The 24,275-nt window shown below is 43.5% G+C and overlaps 1 protein-coding gene across 13 annotated transcripts in view; it reads right to left on the bottom strand.

Annotated features, from left to right (window-relative positions):
- The window catches only part of MYO9A (myosin IXA), a 183,517-nt gene that overhangs the window by 94,993 nt on the left and 64,249 nt on the right, over nt 1–24,275 (bottom strand). For 12 of the 13 annotated variants that reach the window (XM_074549652.1, XM_074549660.1, XM_074549656.1 and 9 more), the window contains exons 3-9: nt 23,280–23,374; nt 19,484–19,546; nt 17,325–17,424; nt 14,588–14,644; nt 10,774–10,871; nt 8,124–8,250; nt 493–582 (exon numbers count right to left, since the gene is read on the bottom strand). In XM_074549652.1, the coding sequence (XP_074405753.1) occupies nt 493–582; nt 8,124–8,250; nt 10,774–10,871; nt 14,588–14,644; nt 17,325–17,424; nt 19,484–19,546; nt 23,280–23,374 (630 nt within the window). The remainder of the gene's footprint in view (nt 1–492; nt 583–8,123; nt 8,251–10,773; nt 10,872–14,587; nt 14,645–17,324; nt 17,425–19,483; nt 19,547–23,279; nt 23,375–24,275) is intronic. The other variant, XM_074549661.1, reaches the window with a different exon arrangement.

Here is a 24,275-nt window from a genome sequence, read left to right as displayed (position 1 = left end):
GGCTGCTCCAAAGCATCACACAAGGGCCCAGGTTTTGAGGGGTCTGAGGAAAAGCTACTGGGAATCTCCTGTGGATATCTGCAGCTCCTGCCATGCAAGAACCACACTGACACAGTAAAAATGTAAAATTTCCTGGAGTCTTGGGTCAGCACTGTGCTGTGGAATCAGCTCTCCAGCTTAAGGAATGACATCTGGAGATGAACACCTGCACCCACACACACACCCAGCAATGCACAGCTCTGCTTTGGACAGCTCTCACACAACCACACGTCATTAAAGCACTTACAAACCATCAGAATAAAGCACAAACCTGCCTTCCAGGAATGGAATAGAAGAAAAGCCAATCATTTCCTAGATTAGGACACCCATTAGCTTCTCCTACATTATTTTGACATAAATAAATAAAAACTGAAAGAAACTCTGAGTGTGCATCTCAAAGCATTGAAAACCATTCCAAGAATTGCCTTTTAATAACAAACACCATGCACTGACCTCTGCCAATTTGTATGGCAAGATCAGCTTCTCTCCCACTGTCACTGTCTTTCTGGTCACCAGGGCCTCAAACAGCATCTCTTCTTTCACCTAAAACAAAAGTACAGATGTTAATGATTATTCTAGTGATCTTTTTAAATTTTAAATCAAATTTAAAAGATGCCAAACTGAAAATAAAATTCAGTGTAAACACATTCAAATATCAAAATTTAATTTAAAAAACCCACCAACACTTTTGCCAGCCCTTGCAGAGTTAAGTTCAATGGGTAAAAATATGCCATTGGGAGGAGCCAACTCAGCACATAAATCCAGCATCAGAAACCTAACACCAGGGTATTCAAAGGAACCTGATTTTCTACATTCAGGCATCCCAGTTGTAGCAATTTCCCATTGGTTCCCTTATTCCCGGTACAGCTCCTCCCTCCCACACTTTCTCTTGGCAAAATAATTCAACTTTCCAGCGCTGTCAAGATGAAATCATACAAATTACTCTAGAATAAGCCAAGCAGTGGCATCAGTTTCAGGGATATCTAAGGGGAGGGTTTTTTTGAGGATATCTATATTGGGGAGGGTTTTTTTGTGCTTTTAAGGGTGGGGAGGAGTCAGAAGGAGGAAGAAACCCCTGGAAAAGCCCCTGATATTTACTCTGCTATTGGCACTGGATGTTTACTCCCCAAAGCCCCAGCTCCTGGCGAGGTGACAGTCTCTAATCAGGTCTGCAGAACAAAACGCAGTTGTGCAAACACAAACACTTCAGCAAAGAGGAAAACTGTGCTGACAAATTCCAGCTGTTGGGGAAAAGCCACTTCCCCAATCAGCTTCAAGACCCTCTTACTGTGAGGAATTCAGAAGGTGTCCTCTCTCCCAGAATAAATGAGTTAGAGCTGAAGACTTTGAGTCACTGATTGATCTTCACTAAAGTTCCAAGTCAAAAAAGACATGATGAGGCTGGGTGGGAATCTTGGAGCCCAGAATTAATGGCTGTGGATGGAAGTCTCTACAAGCTGCTTCTCCTACCTGAAGGACTCCATGCAGGCACCAACCTCCTCTGGACATCTCTGACTGTTCCAAATCCACATTCCTGAAGCCATCCAAGGCCATACTTTTATCACAGGGAAACCATTTATGATTTGACAAGGAAAATGGGAAATATAGAGGTTTATCAATTGAACTCAATGATCTTAGAGGTCTTTTCCAACCAAAACAATTCTATGTACCTACTTTGACTTAAGGGTTTCATCCAGGAATTAGTATGAAGAGGAAATGCAAACAAGACAGTGAAAGGTCAGGAATCTCACAAACCATAACAATAATGATGCCCTTCTGTACAAAAGTCTCCTTCTGCCAAAACTACTGTTATGGGAGTCTCCCTGATAAAACCCAGGGAGTTGTTATATAACTGATTCTTCCTGCAACAAGAACTTGTTGCTGTGGAAATCAGAATACATCAGGTCACCTGTATATGATGTCACCTGCCAGCAAGGTCTCTATCACTGGAAATGACACTTCAAGGTTCATTTCTTTAGTGCTCAGCACTACTCAGGAGCCCCCGTTCCTACAATCCAATTTTACCTTTCAAAATCAAGCAGGGAAAAAAAATAATCTTCTGGTTCATCCAGAGATCCACAGCAAGATTCCACATTTGGTTTCTATTCCTCTACATGCACCAAAATATGTGATTTTGTAATTTTCAGCTCTGTGGACACTCTTCCAGCAGCTCTTGACTGTGGGACCATCAGCTGCTCTCCCTCAACTGCACAACTTGGAACAAAAGTGAGTTTCACACCATCCATTATCCCCCTTCAGGATGCTGCAAACCCACAGCCAGCATGCTGGCTTTTTTTAATTATCCAAGGCAACAAGGCAGAGGGGTGTCAGATGGTTCCTAATCAAAACAGTCCAAAGAAATATTCCTCAACAACATCAACACTTCCAAGTCCCAGATTTGTCAGCAAACACAGGGATTTTAAGCAATTTAAACAACTACCCACGCCATCCCTCACCATCCCCATCTCATGGTCACTCTGGTGCTTTCTCTCCCTGCTCTCTGGATTCAGGGAACCTGTGGATGTGCATCCTTCTTCTCCTGACCCGTGGAGATCCCATTAAATCATCTTGTCCAAAAACAGTCTTGGCAAGGATGGGAATCCCTGCATCTCCCCAGGCCCCTCTCTGCAATCACCCCCCAGTGGAGCTTGATCTCAATTCCTTCATCACCTCTGACGAGCACCACGGGGGCAACCAAATCATCCTGATCTGCATTCCAGGTCACAGCATGAAAGTGGCTGACTCCTGATGCCAGGAGGAGCCACTGGGGCTTCCTAAATAAAAACTCAGCACGTGCTGATGACTAAGGACATGGAGGCACTCACAGCTTCCCCACATCCTACACCTCCTCCTCCAGGAAGTGTCAAACACTGAAATAGGAACACCCCTTGGTGCAGAGTAGCAAAGAGGAGAACACCACTTATTCCTTTACTTTGTGCCCCAGGAGTTTCACTCTCAGGTCACATTTCATGGATTTTTGCTTCCTGGTGCTAAAGGGCACAGCCTGCTCCCCCTCTTAAACACGGCCTGCAGGAGTTTAGATCTTAATTACAGGGACAAAATGCAGATTTCAGACTTTGGGCCCAGAGAGGGCTGGAAGGCTCAGCTCCATGAGCAGTGAGGGGTGCCCAGCAGTGCCACGGCTGGGAATGTCAGCGGAGCACAGAGCCAGCAAGGGCCGGGCTGCAGCCAAGGCAGGCAGACACTGCTCCTCCAGCAATCCTGGGGTATTGTGTTAGAGCAGCTGAAGGAAAAGGAACCATTTCCAGCTGGAGAACAAGACAACATCAGGTTTTGTCTCTCTTACATATTTGAGAAAGGGATTCCAGTGCTGAGCGCTCGCTCTAAAGACGCCTCTGAAAATAAATTCAGATTTCTATCAGCTCTTCTTGGAAAAGAGATGAACCTGTTCCTCAGATTTTCTTTCAAATAACCAGAGTCAGAAAGGATAGAGGGAATGGCTGGAGCTGTGTTAGGAGGGTGGTGGGGCACAGAACAGGCTCCCAGGGAATGGTCACAGCCCCAGGGCTGCCACAGCTCAGGGAGAGCTTGGACAATTTCTCAGGCACAGGGTGGGATTGTTGGGGTGTCTGGGCAGGGCCTGTGCCTGTCAAGTTACACTCGATGCTATCTGTGGATCCCTTCCAACTCAGCATATTCCGTGATTCTCTGAAGTTTTCTGACCCTAATTCTGGCTCAAAATTTTGCATCTAACGATGATATCCCTGCTCATTGCAGGGATGTTGGAGCAGATGAACTTTGGAGGTCACTTCCAACCCCAATCATTCTGTGATTCTACAAAACATCATCTGAAAAACAAATCCAGAAGAAAAAGCTGGAAGCAAGCACTGTCTGCTCCATAATCCTCACCCCCTCCCCAATTAATTTCCAAGACATTTATCACAGGAGGAGCCCCAGTGCCTGTGGGATCCCTCTGGGAGGCTGAAGGCCATTTTTTAGTGGAAGAAGAACTTGAGCACATAAATCTCCTGGAGAGGCCAACTTTAGCTGCAAACAAAAATGTGCACTGGGAGATCTGGCAAAACTTATTTAGGTCACTTGATAACTTGTATTTACCTTTATTTGCATTGAGGTTAAGTATTGCAATGGTTACCTAAACCTAAAAACTGAATACAAAACTACTCCAGTGAGCAAAGACAGAATTTATCTCTTTCTTCAATGCTTTATCCATGGAAATAATTTCCCATTTTAGTAAGCACACATAATTAAAATGTTCCTACTGTTCCAATGGAAAACAAAACGTGTATTTTAAGGTCAACTTGATAATCTCAAATATATTATTTTTGTTAATAAGGCCACAAATGAGCTTTTCCAAGCTTTTCCCCCAGAAACACAAAGGTTTTACCCAGTTTTACAGAACCCTCTGTGATTTCTGCTCAGGCCCTGGGATATTTGCAGTGCTTGCACAGGACTCCACGTCTGCTTGATCCATCAGGCAGCCTTGACATCACTCCCCAGCACAGCATTTCAGCACAGTTTAAACAAAGGCCCTGAAAAATCTGCCAAAAGCATCACATAATCCACACACTATGTCTATTCCTGAAAAAAAAAAATGGAATCAGGGATTTTACTGTAAATGAAACAATGATCTGCAGAGTCTGGCCAAAATCCTATATTGCAGTTTCAACAAATGCTGCTCTGGATGGTTTAATAAAGCAAAAACATATTGGATAGGGTTGTTGATATCTAAGAAAAAGCAAATCCATTGCAGATCATCATCTCCTCCCAGATTCCTTCAAAAAAATCTCAGTATTAGCTTCATTTTCTAGGGACACAAACCTCATGACACAGAGGGAGGATAGCTGTGCAGTGGTGCTGCATTAACTGGTACAGCAGGGAAACTCCTCAGTTATCATTAGAGGTGCCAACACAAACCAACCAGCTCACGAGAATTTGGGCCAGATTCCCCTTTGCAGTGGGAGCATGTCGGGTTTTCGGCTGTTTGGAGGGCCTGGAAAGGCCCGGGGTGGCCTTGGGGCAGCCGCGTATCAAAGGAACAGAAGAGGCTTCAGTTCTTCTTTAGGTCTTTATGTTTATTAATTGTTTATCTAAAAGATTTTCTCTCGGCCCGACAGAGCTCTGCTCAGCAGCCAGCCATGAGCACACTCCCTGCCCTCCGGGCGGTCACCTATCTTTATACCCAAAGTTACGTGTACAATATTTATCATTTTTCCTCAATACCTTTCACCCTTATTGCCCAGTGCACTTTTAGTAATGACCAATCCCAAAGTGCCACCATCACCACAGAAGATGGAGGAGAAGAAGAAGAAGGACAGGACACGCCCCAATTCCTCCATCTTACTTCTCTAAACCATCCTGTACAGAAATCCTAAACCCTGTGTTTCACTCTCTAATTAACCAATCCCTTCACCATTCACCCCGGTGAAACCCTCCTGTCCTCATACAGGTGTCGTCTCCCGTGTAGGATCAAAGTCCAGCCCCAGACACTTCTGGAACATTCCAGGACTCCCGAGCCCCCCAAGGGTGGTCTCGGTGACTCGGCACCTCAGTCCTGAGGTGCTGAGATCCCACAGGAGCAAACCCTAATTTTGCCTGAGTTTTTAATTTCAGCCAGGCTGGTGGTTCCCCTCCTGCCCTTGGAGGCCAGGCTGGAGCACCTCTGCCTCTCCTCTTGGCTGCTCTCACAGATGGCCAACCCAGCTCCAGTTGGGTTTTTCCTTCTCTTTTCTGTGTCAAATCCTTCACTGAACAAATCCAATGAGTCATCTGAGTACAAAGATCAACCCAGAAGTTCCCCCAAGATAAGGAAGTATCAGATCACAGTTTCCTCCATCCCTTTGCTGTGCTCTGCATGGTCCCACCAAACAGCCAGTGAGCACAGGAAAGGAAGCTCAGCTCTCTGTCAACTCCTATTACTTTTATTCTGAGATGATTTTTCACTTATTAGTGTCTAATGCCAAGGTCTGGAGAGGGGATTAACAACTTTTTCAAGCCAATTCATAATTTCAGCAACAATGGGAAAAGCAAAACTGTTCAGTGACCACAAAAAAAGAAGAATGTAATAAAAATAATTACCCAAATGAGACAAAATACAAAGTGTCAAATGTTTTAACCAGTATTTTAAATCTCTGGTTGAATAAAACTCATTGCACTTAATGTGGAGAGCTGTAATGAATAAGGAGTGGTGGCTGCTCTTTGTAATGAAGCTTCATCTGTTTGAACCCTTTGGTCCTTCCTTTGGGTCAAACCTGAATAAGCAACAACATCTGTTGAGGTCTGCAAACAGAAATGTGGCATTTCATGGAGATAAATCAAGTCTTAAAATGAGATTATTGGCTTTTTTTCAGCTGATTTCAGTGGGTCTGTTGAAAGGTTTACATTTGGAGGCAGCAAATGCTTCCAGTTCCGTGGATCAGTTATCACCAAAATGCAACTTAAGGGACAAACAACACCACTTACCCAACTCAGTGATGCATTTCATCAGATCAACCTCCATGCAGCAAGCATTGTCCCAATCTAATTAACAAGCTTTTTATGTTCTAGAAGGTCATTTAATTTGCAAAAAGAATTACCACAATGAATAGAAATCTGAGCAAATTAGTATTTGCTCAGATAGATCAGATCTTAGTGGTTAGGTTTGTTGGTTTTTTTTTTCAAATGGTGAAAAATACATATATTTATTGATTTTTACATCTTGTTGACACTACCTGGGGGTGCTGTTCCAGCCCATGGCATTAAGGCCCTGCTGGATTGACGTGGCTCAGCCAATGCCTCATTTCACATAATCATGTGTAAAATCCACCCCACGACCTCCCCACATGCAGATGTTGCAAAAGGGTTTGTTTGCAAAGGCAAAGACCCAAAGCCTGGAACTTTTTCAGCTCTCTAAGTCACTCTCTTACTCAAAACTTTTTTAAAAAACAATTACTTAACTGACTTGGCCACATTTAACAGGGTAAAATCAACCACATTCTCCTCCCCACTTATATTTTCCTTCTGTTTATTTCTGCAATCTCCAAGGCCAAGATGCAAAGAGCATCCAGCTGCTCAAACCATATTTTACAGAAGCTTTCCCCTCCCTAAATTCAAAGTATTAATGAAGTGCTATGAAAATCCCAGAGAGACAATTCCCAAGTTCTGCAGGTAGGGAGATAACACAACAGTTATTTAATGGAATGAATGGGAAGAGCACCACGTGTAACACAAAAGGACAAGTTGCCTTCTGATTCCAGCATAAAATCAGCACAAATTCACCTTCCAGACCATCCAGGGAGAACAAAAGGGTAAAGATAATTGTTGCTATAACCAACTAGATGAAAAACAGTTCAGCTTCAAGAGGTTTAGAGCATTTCAAGTGCAGTGAGACAGCAAGGGGAGGTTCTGGCCACCTCAATCCATGTCAGGAGGTTTTTGAGCTCAGCTCCTGAAGGCTGAGCAAAATGGGCTCATTCAAGACTTTTCTGATGAAAAGAAGTACCAGAGCTTCAAAACCTGCTTGGGCTGACAGAGCAGATCTCCCAACAACAGGTGGAGATCGACAAACCCATAATCAACAGATGCACCAAAGAGCTCCATAACAGGCCCATAAATAGGGACTAGAGGGGTGAGATGGGCCTGCAGATTCCCTGGTGGAATCTGGCAGTAATAACAGACAAAAAGCACAGTGAGGGAGCTCAGATCTCCTTCACCAGCACAGGACAAAACATGGGGCTGTGGCTGTACAACTGCTCGAGTTCCTCAGATGGACCTTGGAACAGATTTGAGGAGCACCAGCTGAAGGCTGGCAATTGAAGACCCTGCTGTGTTGGACAGCAGGATTGCTTTGCATCTACACTCTGCAACTTTTCACATTTCATCACAGAAACTGGATTTTCAGTCAATGAAACCTGAAGCTGAAGAGTAGGGGCAAAAACCCTCAATGAAAAACCTCATTAAAAATGATCCTGTACCTTTTCCCTGGCAAACATGAACAGCCCATAAGAATGGAAACACACAAGAACTTACTCTTTGGTGAAACTGGAAATAAACTGTGCACGTTTTGTGTGCTGAATCAGAGGTGGCTTGCTTGGTGTGAAATTCCAGGGGGGAAAGCAGAGCCTTACCTCCAGCAGCTCTGACACCACAGGAAGGATTTCAGGGTTGCAGATATCGATGGAGTCATCCCTGTAGGTTTTCTTTTTGTACCGGATGTTCCCCAGGTGCAGGATGGCCGACAGCAGAGAGAAAATCCTAAACAGAGACAATTCATTTTCACTCAGTTTTTCATAAAGTGAATGAAGAAGCAAATTTTACCCCCAAGGGCCATGTCCATCTTTGACTCATTCTTCTAATTTTCAACCCAAAGAATCCATTTTGCCTCATGTCAAGAAGTTTTTTATTTAGTCAAGTACCAAACTTGCATCTGAAAAGTTTCCTTGAAAATTCTTTAACACATCAAACCCACAGTTACAAAATTACAGTCCATGTTGTAAGAAAACCAGAAATCCTCCAGTATTCTTGATATGCAGATTAAATATTTATCATGCAATTGCCTAAATTAAAGGGTAGAGTGGGCATGGACATGCAGGTGATCCCTCTTAGTCCCCAGTGACACATTTTTTTGTCACCTTTTTGGATCTAGCCCCAGCCAGGAACAAAAGACTGTACAAAACAGCATAAATGCTTTTACGAGGCAAAGAAAAGATTTACACTTCAAGTAAGTTTATCCAACCAATTTCTCTGTTTTGGAGGGAATTTGGTCATTTTTAAGTTATCTCCCTTCCAAAAAAAAAAACAAAAACAGGATCAGACACTGAAAGAATATCCTGAGTTGGAAGGGATCCACAAGGTTCATCAAGCCCAGCTCCTGAGCCACGGTTGACTTCAGCTATAAATCCTGCTTGTCCCTATTTCTAGGCAGCTAAAAATGAATAAACCCAAATGTGATTCCTAGCTATGCCACCAGCTTGTCTGGGCAACACTCCTTCACCTCTCCAAGTCCTCCCTTATCTCCAAAACAGGGATACTCACTCCTTGTTGTGAATTTCAGGATGCAATTTTATAAAAATTTCTCTTCTCTGTTTCTACAAAGGTGAAGCCTCATGTTTTGCTACAAAGAAATTACTTTTAAAAGCATGGTAGTATTTAAAACATATTCCATGTGTCTCAGCTGAAGGTGGTTCCTTACTTGTGCTGCAGTTGTGTAAGGCCAAGCAAAATAAACCTGCTCGTGTAGTGAAGAATCCACTTCATTTCTGACACGCAAAATTCACCAGGAGCAACTTGTGTGCCAAGAAAAATCATTGCACAGTAAATCAGAAGTGAGAATTTGGTGCATCACCCGACTCTGCTCAGCCCTGACACTTCCTGATTGCTTTGCTCAGGCAATTAAAGCCCTCAACAGGCTTTGGACAAACCTCACCCTGATAAAGCAGCCTCTGACACAGAACATTTTCACACAAGTCTGGATCCTTGGGTTTATCCATGTGTGTGGGGAAGATAGAGAAAAAGCAGTTTTAATTTCATAATTGATCTGTTACAAGTGAGGGATAAAGAACGAGCTTCCAAAATTTCTCAGTTGTGTGAAAATATCTTTGAGGTAATTTTTTATGTCAAGTTCTTCCCAACCTACTCAAGCCCAAAATCAACACAGGAGGGATTATTTTGAAGGTTTGGTTGGTGGTGACTCTTAAGAACTGTCTAATTCCCTGGTGTCAGTGGTGGTGCAACCCAGCTAAAGCCCAGTTTTCAAACCAGCATGTCCAGTGAATTAGCAAAAAAGGCCAGCTGGAAATGAGTCTACAGACCTAGAATTGCACACAAAGGGTTAAGTTTGATGAGGGATAATGAGAACTTCTGATTAAACCAAGCTCTGGATTCATGACATGCAGAGTGAGGCGTGATTATTCATGAACACTTGAGAAATAACTCAAGATGTCAACTCCTGCCAACGCTCCGTATGCATGAAGAGAATTGTTCAGCACAGCAATGATCATGGAACCACAGAATGCTTTGGCTTGGAAGGGACCTTAAACTCCTCTGGCTCCATCCTGCCATGGGCAGGACACCTTCCACTGGAGCAGGCTTGTGGGATCTCAGCACCTCAGGACTGAGGTGTCACCGAGACCACCCTTGGGGGGCTCGGGAGTCCTGGAATGTTCCAGAAGTGTCTGGTGGCTGGACTTTGATCCTACACAGGAGACGACACCTGTGTGAGGACAGGAGGGTTTCACCGGGGTGAATGGTGAAGGGATCAGTTAATTACAGAGTGAAACACAGGGTTTAGGATTTCTGTACAGGGGGGTTTAGAGAAGTAAGATGGAGGAATTGGGGCGTGTCCTGTCCTTCTTCTTCTTCTTCTTCTCCTCCATCTTCTGTGGTGATGGTGGCACTTTGGGATTGGTCATTACTAAAAGTGCACTGGGCAATAAGGGTGAAAGGTATTGGGGAAAAATGATAAATATTGTACACGTAACTTTGGGTATAAAGATAGGTGACCGCCCGGAGGGCAGGGAGTGTGCTCATGGCTGGCTGCTGAGCAGAGCTCTGTCGGGCCGAGAGAAAATCTTTTAGATAAACAATTAATAAACACCGAGACCGAGAAAAGAACTGAAGCCTCTTCTCGTCCTTTGAAACGCGGGCTGCCCCAAGGCCACCCCGGGCCTTTCCAGGCCCTCCAAACAGCTGAAAACCCAACAACTGGCGTCCCTGGGTGGGCACGAACCACCAACCTTTCGGTTAACAGCCAAGCTATGAAGATGAAAACAAACTCACTGTCTGCGTGTCCTGGGCAGGAAGCCCACCATCTCCATGGCCAGCTGCAGCCGCTCAAAGTCGTGCTTCAGGTCCTCCCCTTCCACGGAGAAACAATCCTGGGGATCAAACACACAGAGGAAGCACTGACACCACCATCAGCACCACAGGGCCAAATCAGCACTCCACAAACATCACTGAGTGACCTCCAGGTCTGTCAGCAGCAACATTTCCAGCCTGGCACTGGAAATACAACATTTCTGGAGATGCATCCCTGTTTCCCAGGTCTAACCTCTAAGGAAAGAGGAGAGCCACCCCATTCCAACATGATGGGGAGAGCTGGTCAGCCTGACCCTACACAGAAAGGATGGGAAATAACAACGAGGTGAAATCTGTTCCACATTTACAGGCAGTTTATTCCACATTCAGTCCTCTACCTGAGGAGGGAAATTCAGTTTTTAAATAGAACTCAGATAACTTCATGTAAATGATCAGTCATTAAATCCTGTGTGGGAATAGCAAAGGTTTAAATATATTTCTCAGAAACTTTACTTGAACCACCAAGAAGTTATTTCAAAATTGGGAGGATCTGAAATCCAGGATATTTTGTACTTCTTGGAGGCTCACGTGCCTGAACAGTTTAGTTTTCCTTTATATCAGTCACTGACATGTTTGGAAGAATCCAGTGACATTCCAGATCCAACAAAGCTGTCCTGCACCAATATTTAGGAAACAGAAATGCTCTTTAAATTAATATATAGACCACTAATGCCAAATATCTTCTGCTTTGGCTCACTGTAGGCTTCCCATGGATTATTTATTCTTCTCTCTGCCTTCCTAGCCTATATTTAATATTCTACTCATTGCTGCCTATAAAAACTACCCATCTATAAATCAAAATTAGTTTATTGTGTATCACACAATATTGTGCTATTTTAAACCTCAGACTATTTTATTAACACTTAAATCAAGGCTTTCTACAAGTAATTAGAGACTTTCAACAAGTTAATCCAAGTGTAAGTAAATACAAATAAAAATTATATAAAATTCTATTAAAAGTTTATTAAAATAATACAAATAAAAGTTGTAGCTGCAGTTGGAATTAATTAAGCAGCTGAATGCACATAGTTAATTTTGATAATTTCCTGAACATCATATTTATCACACAAGCAAATGTGCAAAAAATTTTGTACAAATAATTGGGAAAGTCTGCATTAAATGGGGTTATGTAAATTATTGAAAAGCCACTTGTACTCACTGATAGTACAAAAGATTAAGCATAAATACAGAATACACAGAATGAAGTTATTTTATATCAGCTTTGTGCTTTACAGCATTTAAAACCTCACAACCATATCAATGAAGTTCTTCATCATTACAGCTATAGTTACAATTAGAGTGGAAAACCCTTATTTAAGATATTTATTTATATTATTTATATATTAAAATGTTGATATTATTATTTTATTGCTTACATGTTTAAAATATTTATTGCAACATAGGAGACACCCACACAACTGCACTAAAAGCCAGAGAAGTGCAATTGGACAAGAAAATCGAAATTTTTTTATCAATTGTCCTCAGGGACAAGTTAATGCTCCATGGGCAAAGTGAATTTGGAGCTGTTGAACAGCAAAACCACTTCAAACCACGCGGAGCATCGATGAAGGGGGGACTGACATTCCAGGAGAAAACACCAGTCTGTTTTAGGGAACATTAGCAAAGGGCATTTTCACCTTCCAATAGCAGCTAACTGGAAACTTTAGGTGGCTCTCCTGCTCCAGAGCCACCTAAAGGGACACAGCAATGACACCACCAAGAGCAGGGGCACCAGAGGCACCAGCACTGATTATTCCCACCACAAAACACCAGGGCAAGGCCTTGTTCCTGCCAAGCTCCAACCTTGGCTTCCTCAGCCTCTGCCCTTCCACTGAGAACCCAGCACAACCTCCCGCCCTCCTGCGCTTGCCAGGACAACAACACACCCACCAATCCTGCAAATTAGGCAGCTTTAAAGCATTTTTTTTTTTTTTTTTAAATACACCAAGTGGTGCTTTTTAGTGGCACTCCACATTCCAGGAGACATTTTCATTTTCTGGCATCATTCCTCCAAAATGAAGTCACGAGTCAACAGCAAAATACCCCGGCCGACTCCGAAGTAGCACAATCTACGCCCAAGGCAATTTAATTAACGATTTGCATAACAATTGCCCGACTCATTAATCCGCATGGAAAGACTTTTAGCAAATTCCCTGCTTAAAAGCGGATGCTCTCTGCAGTGTTCCAGCACAGAACCGCTTCCTAATGGATGATAAATGAAGGATAATTATAAAATAGAGGAGTGTCCTTGATATTAGAGCAGACAAGCATCACAAAGTCCATCCCCACAGACCGAATATCCTGCCAGAGCAATTAGTTTCCCAGCAAAAGTGAGTTCCCTGCTTCCTACAGTCACATCGAAGTGATCCATGGATTTCCATGGAAAATTTACAGAGGATAAAACAGAGTTTCTTTAGAAACTTGGTGTCTGCAGCAGGTTGAGTCCATGGGTATGGGGAGAAGACCACGGTAGGTTAAAGTGTGAATCAAGCAACCAGGACTGCCACAGAAAATGATCCCAAATAAAATTATCCTAAATAAACCAGCAAATAAACAGCGAAATGGTAACAACACGTGGTTTTTGTTGCACAGAATAAGGACACAGACATGGCAGCCCCCAGGCTGGCAAGGTGTTCTTGGTCATGTACCAAAGGAGAAGGTACCAAATTTTGGGGTTGTTTTAATTTTAATTCCTTCAGCAAATTGTCCCAATCCATTCCTAAAGCAATTAAGGGCTTTCCAACTGATAAAGGGTATTAAGGTCTAGAACAGCATCTGCTCATCACTCCCTGCTCCTGCAGGGCCCCTGAGGAAGCTGATGGATTAAGGATGCCAATCCAATATTCAATATTTTTAACCTTGTGAGGGAAATTCCCTCCTCCCCTCCTAAGGATCTGCAGGGAAATGTTGCTGTTAAGACCCTTGTTTACCCGAGTGAATCCCAGCTCCTTCCCACAGCACCTCTTACTCTTCCAGATGCATCAGCAGCACTTGGCAATCATCAAGCACGCGGTAACACAGGCAGGAAGGACAAGCAGCTGATGCCAAACATGCTTCCACATGCAGGACACACGGACAGGGAGCACCACGGACACACAGACACCCAGAGCACGATGGCGGCGCAGGAGGAGCCAGGGAAGGGGGAGCAGCTTCACCATTCCCTTGTTTGGGGTGATCCATTTGGAAAGGACGGTCGTGTCAGCAGAAGTGTTTTAGGAGAAGGAATTGTTTTTGCACTCTGAACAATATCAGGATTTGATTTTCTCACAGATGGCTGGGGGGATGTTTTTGGGTTTGTCTGTTTTTTCCTGGAAGCTGGAGAGCAGATACTCCACTACAACCAGCATGAACTGATGCATCTCTTGGGGCTTCAAGACACTGATTTGCTGTTTATTGGAATGGAATTTCAATTTTCACATTGCTGTCACATCACAATTCCCATATATCATCACATATTCCATCAGGAAGGAATGAAAACCCCCTCAGTTTTTTCCAAAACTGAGAGGACTGCAGAGAGCTGACCATCTCCAACTGCTGAAGAAGCTTTCCAAATGGAAGGAACCATAAAAGGGAAAGGGGAAAAATAAATCTGTACTGTCACAAGCAACACCACTGCAGGGCAAAGGGTGGTTAATGGGTTAAACTTCATTGGATTTGGCTTTCTTTGTGTCCCTAAAGCACTCGAGTGAGAGCAGCCCTGCACCAGCAAGATGGGAGAGGTGGTTCTTGTACTGACCGGCTCCGAGTCATAGCAATAATCATCCCAGCTCTGTCTGAGGGGTTTCTTTGTCATCTGAAAGCAAGGCAGAGCGGGTTAAGAGAGTTCCCACCCCAAACCACCCCCACCACCTGCTCCCTAAGCAGGAAAATTGTTATTCTGCAGAGTCACTGCCTGGTTTTATTTGTTTTAAGGGAAGATTCATGGTGCTTTTGCATTCCTGGTGCTGGTTCCTGCTCACAGTGTGCCTCATCGAGCGAGGCCCTCTCATCAATAATCCTGATGGATATACTAAAATCTCTTCTTCTCTTACAGACTGGGGGAAAGCCTTGGTTTATTTGGAGCTGAAGAGCCACTGATGCCAACATCTCACTGAAGAACAGATTTGGTTTGTTCCTACTCTCACCCTCTGCTCCAGACAAACACAAGTGCAGCAAAAGTGAGATTCTTCCAAGCAATACTCCAAAGCTTTTTAGGAATTTGTGTCTTTTCCAATCAGACAGAGATGGGGTTGAGAGAAGCCAAAGCATTACCAGTCCCAAGAGGGAGAGGGTTGGCACTGGAGCTCCTGAGGAGCTGAAAATAAGGATCTGAACCTGCAAATGGCTGTTTTCAAAATGGATGAAAGTTAACAACCAGCACAGAGAATATTCAGTGAGCTTCAGGGTGTGCAGGGGTAGGTACACCTGCCACTGGTGTGGGAGGAATGGAAAAGTCCTCCATACTCAGGGGATACTTTGAGTAAATTTGCATTTAAAAATAAATTGAAATCTTTATTTTCAATCTGCTCCCTGCATTTACAGAGCAGATTTTGGTTAAGTATCCTAATAGATTATTTCTCATCTGCAAAGCAAACTCTCCTTTTGCTTTACATAACCCAACAAGAGCAGAGGAACCTGGGAGGAGGAAAGCAAAGCCTGACTCAGGACTGAGTCACTCCCTCACTTCAGGGGCCAGGTTCAATATTTTATGGCTTCTCTAGATGAATATTTAATTCTCAGTAAAACAATTCATGTCTGAGCTGGTTCTTTTTCCTTTGAAAAACGCAGGGTCTTCTCCAGGACACACTTAAGCAGAGACTGCAAATGTTCAAGGGTCATTTTATGATTTTTCTCTTAAATGTTTCCCTAGTTTCTTTTTCCATTTCTTTTTCCATATCTCCTTTCTCTCCTTATTTTCCTTTTCCTTTCTCCTCCAGGGCAGGGAAAAGCTGCTCCTGCACTGTCAGCTGGTCTTCATGTGAAACCATGCCCAGACCACATCTAAAGGTGCTGTTTTTCCACAGTTGTCAGTGTTAACTCTAATCCTAAGTACTAAAAGTTATTTAAAAACCTCCCAAAAACTCAGAGTGTCACTGCTGTCCAAACACTGTGTTCAGGGAATTCCAGAGTCTGCTTCCCTGATCCATTGGACTGATCTCAGCAGCCTTTTCCAGCTTACTTGCCCCACAGCACCTTAATTTAGATTAAAATAAACATCTCACCCTAAATTATAATATTTCTACTGGAATAGGAATATTTCACCCTAAATTATAATATTCCTACTGGAATAATGTGTTCCTCATATTACATGCTGTTAGATTTCTAATTTTCCTTTCAATATAAAGGCTCTTAAACTGCTATGTAAAAGAAAAGGACTGTAATTAAAAGCAATGTTTTCAACTAACAGAAAGTGAGTGGATGGACCAACAAAACCTGGGAATCCAACAAAACATTCCATCTTGGCACCTTCCCACTGCAAACCCGAGGCACAGATGGTGCTGGAGATCACAGCACGTTCTCCCAGCAACGCCTGAGGCACAGAGCCCCCAGCCCGGAGTGTTCCTCACTTGGGAACATTTCCCAACCTGTGTGGGAGTCATTAACATACAATGGATTTTGGTGATGATTGCCTGCTTTAAAAACATTCTTAAAAAGCCCCTGGTGATTGAGAGCTATTCCTGAATGAAGTTAGATTTCTGTAAAGACTAAAGGCTGTTTGGGTTGGGCTGTGGTTCCAAGTTTCTTTCCAGTTTAGGGGTTAAATCACTCTTTATTGCTCCTCATGTTTCAGCACCAAGAAAGTTGAAATTCGTTAAAATCAACATGTAATTTAACTCCTCTTCCACATATTCCTCCTCTCTTTGGCCCATTTGAAGTTCCTGCTTGCAAGAGTCACTGGATAACTGCCTAAATACCTCAAGTAAATCAGTTTATTATAAAATTATCATCATGTAAACTGAGTTTATTTGGCTGTTGGTAACACCTCATCCATCATTCACTCCCAGGTTTCCAATGGCTGCTGTGGTTTTAGTTATATTAGACTTGTTCTATTGTTAAAGTCAGAGGGTTGTGCTAAAAGCCAGCCAGAAGCTACAGAATTAGGATTTCCTCATGCAAGATGTTATAGCCCAGTATGCCACATCTTCCCTCCTGCTCAGGAGGCAGATATTAATGAGTAAATGGCATTCACACAGAGAGCAGGAAATTCTGACTGTTTCTCCCTCCAGCAATCAAAACCCCAATACATTTAACATACCCCAGGTACTGAAAACACTGATTATTTTTTCCCTGAAACACTACCAGGTGTTCAGATTGCTCATGCAGAATTATTCCAATGACAGAAGACTTCCTCTAAACCATTAAAACCAACTTTTACTACTCCACACCTTTAAAAACCCCCACTTTTACTACTCCACACCTCTTCTTTATTAGCATTAAATATCAGCAGAAGAAAAGGCAAGACCAAGGATTGCATTCCTGTATAGAACTCCCACCTGGTTCAGGTAATGATATTCCTCTGGCTGCTTCAGGTGAAATGCTGATCTCTCCTCCTCACTTGCTCCTGCCAGGAGGTAATAAAATACATGGTAGTTCCTGGTGACAAATGAAAAACAAAAGCTGTTAGACTCGAAAATGAGCAGCAGCACTGAGCACAGGCACACTGAAACCTCCCAACCTGATTTTCCAGCTCCCAAGCTCAGGCCTGACACCGTTTAGAGCTGGTCTGTACCTGCTGTGCAGGGATGGAACAGATTTAATTATGTCATGGAGAATGAGATCCCCCTTCTCCATCCAAGGACAGCCACTGCCCTAGAATGGACTGGAAGGGTTTCTAGCTGGGATGCTCAGGTTTGCCTTCAGAACCATGTGCAATGCCCACACATTTCACAGAATCCCATCATCATTTAGGTGAGAAAAGAGCTCCCAGACCACTGAGTGCACCCTGTGCCCAAGCCCCACCTTGGCACCCAAGCCCAATTTCCCTGCTTTTGGAGGTACCTGGGTGGCCCCCAGCAGAGCCCACAGCCTGGCAGTGTCAGTGCAGGTGAACTTAGAAACAGAAGCACAGCAGCACTGAGGCTGGGAAAGACCTCTGTGGTCACCAAGTCCAACTCTCCAGCCAGCAGCATCACCATGGTCACACTAAACCATGTCCTCAGGTGCCATTTGCACATCTCTTTTGAACACTTCCAGGGATGGTGGCTCCTCCACTTTGCTGTTCCAAAGCCTGACCACTCTTTCTGTGGAGAAATTTTTCCTAATATGTGGTCTAAACCTCCCCTGGCACAATTTTCCCTTCCAGGCCCTGGTTTGGTGCCATTTGGAGCTATTTCACAGAATCACTGAGGTTGGAAAAGCCCTCCAAGACAATCAAGTCCCACCTATGACTGATCCCCACCTTGTCCCCAGCCCAGAGCACTGAGTGCCACATCCAGACATTCCTTGGGCACCTCCAGGGATGGGGACTCCAAACCCCCCTGGGCAGCCCATTCCAATGCCTGAGCAACCTTTCCATGGAGGAATTCCTCCTGATGTCCAACCTGAGCCTCCCCTGGCACAGTTTGAGGCTGTTTCCCCTTGTCCTGTTCCTTGTTCCCTGACTGTCCCCAGCCTGACCTCTTTTATTAGAATCACAACATATTTCCTTGCAATGCAGAAATTATGAATTTCCATACCTTATTACCATTAAAAAGGCAGTGACTTTGCAGTTGCAATTCCATGAGACATGACTGAAAAATCTTCAAGTATTCAAAAACTCCAATATTCAAAATACCTGAATATCACTAATGCTAAACCCACCCCAAGGGACACTCATCTGTTCTGCTTCCAGACAGATTAACACCATTTCTTTCTAAAATTAAAGCTGTGCTTTTATGTTGGATGTTTTCCAAGAGGATCCAAGTTTAATCATCTTGCAACACCCAAGAGGACGTTTGTCAAGGCTGGAGATGCTCTTTAACTCCAGCAACAGCCCTGGAGCGTTCCAGAAAACTCACACATCTGTCTCCAAAGGGAAACACAGCCAGAAGTGCCAAGAGTTGAAAGGCAACTAAAGGCAGCAAAATTATTTAAAAGTGGAATAATAATTACTGAGTGAGGAGAGGAATATGCATCAAATTAGGAAAGAACACACTTCACATAAGTTCATTCTCTATATAATTTTGGCTCTTTCTAGAGGCCCCTCTGAAGTCCTCAGTGAAATGCAAAGAAGAATGAAAATACCATGTTTTTCTCCTAAAATGACATATTAAGCAGTTCATAAGTTGTACAAGAATGAAGTGGTACATAATAATCTATCTGCTATAAAGAAAACTAAATGAAATGTAATAAAATATTGTAGTGGGAGGTCCCCTGCTCATGGCAGGGGCTGGAACAAAATAATCTTTAAGGGTCCCTTTCTAAACACAACCTATTCTATGATTCTATGGCAAGTCAAAGATTTTGATAAAATAATGGAGTTTATTCCCTCCATTAACACATTTCTCCCTAAACAACAAAACATTCAAATATAAAATGCATCATTAATCTCTGCAGCACAGGGGTTAAGAGCATGAAAATCCTGCTCCCCTGTGCCAGCTCCACCAGGGGCTGAAGTTCTCTGTGCCACACAGAGGAGTTAAACCCAAGCCTTGGGCAAAGCACAGGCACCCACCGCTCGTTGTGCTCCTGATAGACCAGCCGGGACTTCTCCAGGAGGTATTTTTCAACATAAGCTCTGCCAAGGAAAAAAAATCAAAGCATTATTCACTGACCTGATGATATTCAGCTTCAATGAACACAGCTTTACCAGGGGCTTCAGCCTTGCTATCCACACAAAGAAGTTTCAGCCTTGTTTCACTTAGTTATATAAATTTCTTCCTCAGCAGAACAAGCCCAATATTATGTTTGGCTTTTGAGGTTTTTTTGGTTTGATAGCAAGCCAAAACTAACTTGGATCTGAAAAATATGATCTCAGATGCTTCAGCCTATGGGCAAGAGAAATGTTGTCTGCAAGGAAGGAGCTGGGATCCCTATTTCATCCAAAGCCAGCAAAATCCCATTGCCTGCAGCCCAGGAGCCGCGCACACGGAAATCCATCTGTGAGCACAAGTGTGCAAGAAGCCATTTAGCTGCAAAATCAGTCTCCAAATCCCCATTACCTCTTTCAGAAGAGCCACTTCTCACCAAAAATTTGGGTTATTAACTTCTGGCTCCAGTCAAAAAAAAATAAAAATAAACAATTGCAAAAGTTCCTCATTGGGGTTTACATTTTCTCCTAAGAGCCTCCACAACAAACACGCTCAATCTACATATTAAATACTTTGTTCAGGTTTGTCAAGTTAAACAAAGCTTCCACAGTTTTTTTTTTTCCTTCCAAACAAACCTAACCAGTAATGACAGGGATTTAGAAGCTGGAGTTCTGGGTGGCAGTTTGGATGGTGGAGCTGTGCTTTGCTGGTGACAGATGTGCCCAGTGACGTGGAGCTATGGAGGAACTGGGAAATCCCACAAACCTCAGCATGGTGGGACAAGGAGGGGCTTTCCTCCACCATAAATGGGAAAGCCAGATCTAATTATTACCTCCAGCACAACTTCCTCCCTTCCATAAAAACTAAAATATAAATAACTTGGACATGCTGCAGAGGTTTTGTGAAAATTCTTATGGCAGCTCTGGAAGTGGCAAATCCAACTCCCCAATGGATGATCTTGCTGGACAGGAGGAGTAAAGGAAGACAGACAGCAAAGCTGTATTCCTGCAGCAAAGCTGTATTCCTGTTTATTCCCTGGGAGGAAGCTGGGAACAGTCTATGGATATTCTTCACCCACAGGTTGATGGGGTTTTTATGTTCCCTTTCTAACCTGAACCCAATTTTTCCTTGCCAAGCCATGAATTCACTGCAGGGTCAGGGAACACAAGAATGAGAGATCCCAGATCCCACTGATGAGATCCCACAGGAAAATGGCTCAGACACTCCTGTACAACAACCTGCACCATGGCCGTGCCCTTGGCATTCCTCCCCACCCCAATCATTCCTGCTTTTATCATAAACCACCCCAAAAATCACTCTTAGGCAATAATTTAGATTGGAAAGGTCTTGTGGAGGTCATCTGCTCCCAACCACTAATTTCATTTATCTATTTTAAATTTTTATTTTTACTTTTAAAATTTATTTTAGAAAGGTTCTATATTTTAAATTTTATATTTTAATTTTTTTTTAATAGATGCAATTAGAATGCTATTTTGGTAAAATGCTCCCTTGCTGAGTGCAAAGGTCACAATGAATCCATGTCCCAAGAGCAACATCTGTCCCTTCTTGTAAGAGGATAGTGAGTAGGAAAACCAGCTTATAGATATGAGATTAAAAAGTTTTTGGGTGATTATACTCAGAGGGGCTGCAAGCAAATATTCAACTGCTATTTTCAACCTCTGAAGAGAGGAAATCTCTTATTAGGGGCTGCAATTTATAGTTCCATTACCAAAGCTACTGATATGCAGAACACAGGGTGATAATTGATTTGGGTTGTGCTAAAAAAGTAGAGGCTAAATTTTTACAAAAATCTTCTTTCACAGCAAAAAAAAAATAGAGGCTTATGTGCCACATACACTTTTTGGTTTTGAAATGCATATATTTTTCTTTCAACACCTTTTCTTTTCACTGCAGCAGCACTGCAAGCTCATAGCAGAGTACACTCACATCACACTGTGCAACCAAAGACCAAGAAAGCTAATTTTTAAAAAAGCAAAGAAAACTCCTCCTATTTTATGAACTAGAATACAGGAATATAATGTTATTTGCATATCTCTGCCAAATAAAAATAGAGGCCACAACCACAGTGCAGCTACATCATGCCAAGATAATACATAGTTAAGGCATTTGTTGGATTCTTGTTACCCAGGAGGTATTAAAAAATGAAGTTTATCCTTGTAAGAGAACTGTGCAGCAGAATTAAATAAGGGGAAAAAGAGCATCAGGTTTGATGTGGGATGCAAAACCAGTGGGAAAGGACATGGAGTACCCAAGCTCACTGAAAAATTAATGGCAGCTCTTTGTGTGATACTGTTCTGCTGGAAAAATAGAAAGCAAAAAATTCAAAAGCAATTCTCTAAATTAACAACAAAGTCCCAGCAAGAGGTCTCTTAGCCAGCTGCAGAAATTACACAGCCCCTGAAATGCTGCTTCTACTCCTCATTTTTCAAAATGACTCAGTTCACCTGGACAAAAAGAGGAGTTAACAAAGCCCTGCCCATTTACAGCTCCTTGGTGATGATCTGGTGCCATGGAAATTATCTGAATCCAGAGAGAAAGTTGGGTTTAGGTGCTTCCATCCCTGCCATGGCAGGGACACCTCACCCTGTCCCAGGGTGCTCCAAGCTCCATCCAACCTCACCTTGGGCACTGCCAGGGATCCAGGGGCACCCACAGCTGTCCTGGGCAACCTCTGCCAGGGCTTCCCCACCCTCACAACCAAGAATTCCATCCCAATATCCCATCTGGGGATATCCCATGTTCCCTCTGGCAGTGGGAATCCATTCCCCATTTCCTGTCACTCCAAAGTCCCTCTCCAGCTCTCCTGGAGCCCCCTCAGGCCCTGCAGGGGCTCTGAGGTTTCCCTGTAGCCTTCTCCTGTCCAGGTGAGCACCCCCAGCTCTCCCAGCCTGGCTCCAGAGCAGAGGGGCTCCACCCTCAGAGCATCTCCGTGGCCTCCTCTGGGCTCTCTCCAGCAGCTCTGTGTCCTCGCTGTGCTGGGGCAGCTCTGCAGGTGGGGTCTCACCTGAGGGGGCAGAGTCCCCCTTTTCCTGCTGCCCATGCTGAGGGATCAGCCCAGGTCAGGGGAGGTTTCTGGGTCCCCAGTGCACATCTCCACGAGCTTCTCATCAATCATCACCCCAAAACTGCTCTGCTCTCCGACTTCCCAAGCTGAAACAAACTGAGGAGAACCAGAGTGGAGACAGACCAGGATCTCCTTGCAGTGACCTGGCAGGAGGAGGAGCCCTTCCCTGGTCGAGGGCTGAGTTAGGGAGAGATTTGCAGGGAGGGAATCAGGCAAAGAACAACAAGAGTGTGGCTCAATGGCCTCCAGAACTGCAGCCAGATTAAATCCTCCCCCTGGCTCCTGAGCCTGAGTCAAACCTTCCACTCCACATCTATTGCTCAGCCCCTACCCATTCCAGCTAAAACATTCCCCTTTTCTGCTTCAACTCCTCTCTGAGGAGATGCTGCTTTTCAGGTTCATTACAAATTTGAGATCAGGATTATGGAGGGCTCAGCTGGCTCGAAGGCAGCTCAGGTGTATCCACACCTCAGCACCCATCTTGGATGCACCAACATTTCCACACCAGCAGATTTTCATAAGCTAAAACCTATGAAGTTTTATTTCCTATCTCCATTCGGAGAAAAACATTAGCAAAGCAAGAACACCCTGTTTAGGTTTGGGTACACCCAGCACCCTCCCCTGTTCCCACTTACCCTCTCACGGTGCCTGTCTCCTGGTAGTTCACTTGGATGAATTTGCCAAAGCGACTGGAGTTGTTGTTATGGGCTGTTTTTGCATTCCCAAATGCCTGTGGAAAGAGGGAGATGCCATGGTTATGCTGGAAAAGCCTGATTCCCATGGGCGTCACTCACAACCAAACTTGGGGGATTTTCCTATCGTTTCACATCAAAACCAGGGGATGGGGAAGGTTTCTTGAGGGAAAGTTTCACAAAATAATCTAACAAGCTGTTGGGGACCAAGTTCCTTTGCAAGCTGGTGTTCATGAGGAGAAGCTAAACACTGGTTAAAAATAAAGTGTGAGCTGCATAGAAGAGATTTAATGTTTGAAGTTATTACAGTCTGCATTAAAGCTCTGCTTTATTCATTTAAATAAATATACAAGTATACTGCTCCAACAGGACTCTACATTTTAATGAGCTAGAGGAAGCTGCTTTTTAATTATAGGTGGAATTAGGGGGGAAAATGCTTTGAAGGCTACTCAGACTAGATAATGTCATACACAGCATTGGCACAACCCAGAGTATTTGCAGCATTTCAGACACCCTCCTTCCCATTTGCTGCTGTTGCTTTTCCAAAATCAAAATGCTTTTAAGTCTTTATTATGCAAAGCTTTTATTCCAACCCTGCCTTACCAAAGCACTGACTGAAGAGAGTAATTTTTGCCATTTAAAAGAAATCTCTGAACTGAAACTGCTGTTTTCAGTCGTGCCTAAATCACTTTCATAATCATCCGGACCACGGTGACACAATCTGCCAAGCCACCAGCTCCAATTAATGCTTCATTTATTAAACCAGTTTTCATAATCACACACCTTTTCTTCTAAGTCAAATTTATTTAAGGTAATTATAATTTCAGAGATAATTTCCAAGTGTTGCTCATGTACGGGCATTTTGTGCAGAGGCTTAACATCAGAGCTCAGCTCCCACTAGATTTATTCCCTGCTCAGCTATTTATTAGAAAAGATTAA

This window comes from Zonotrichia albicollis, chromosome 11 (genome assembly GCF_047830755.1).
Source record: "Zonotrichia albicollis isolate bZonAlb1 chromosome 11, bZonAlb1.hap1, whole genome shotgun sequence".
NCBI classification, from domain to species: domain Eukaryota; kingdom Metazoa; phylum Chordata; class Aves; order Passeriformes; family Passerellidae; genus Zonotrichia; species Zonotrichia albicollis.
This window is presented reverse-complemented; position numbering and strand designations above follow the sequence as displayed.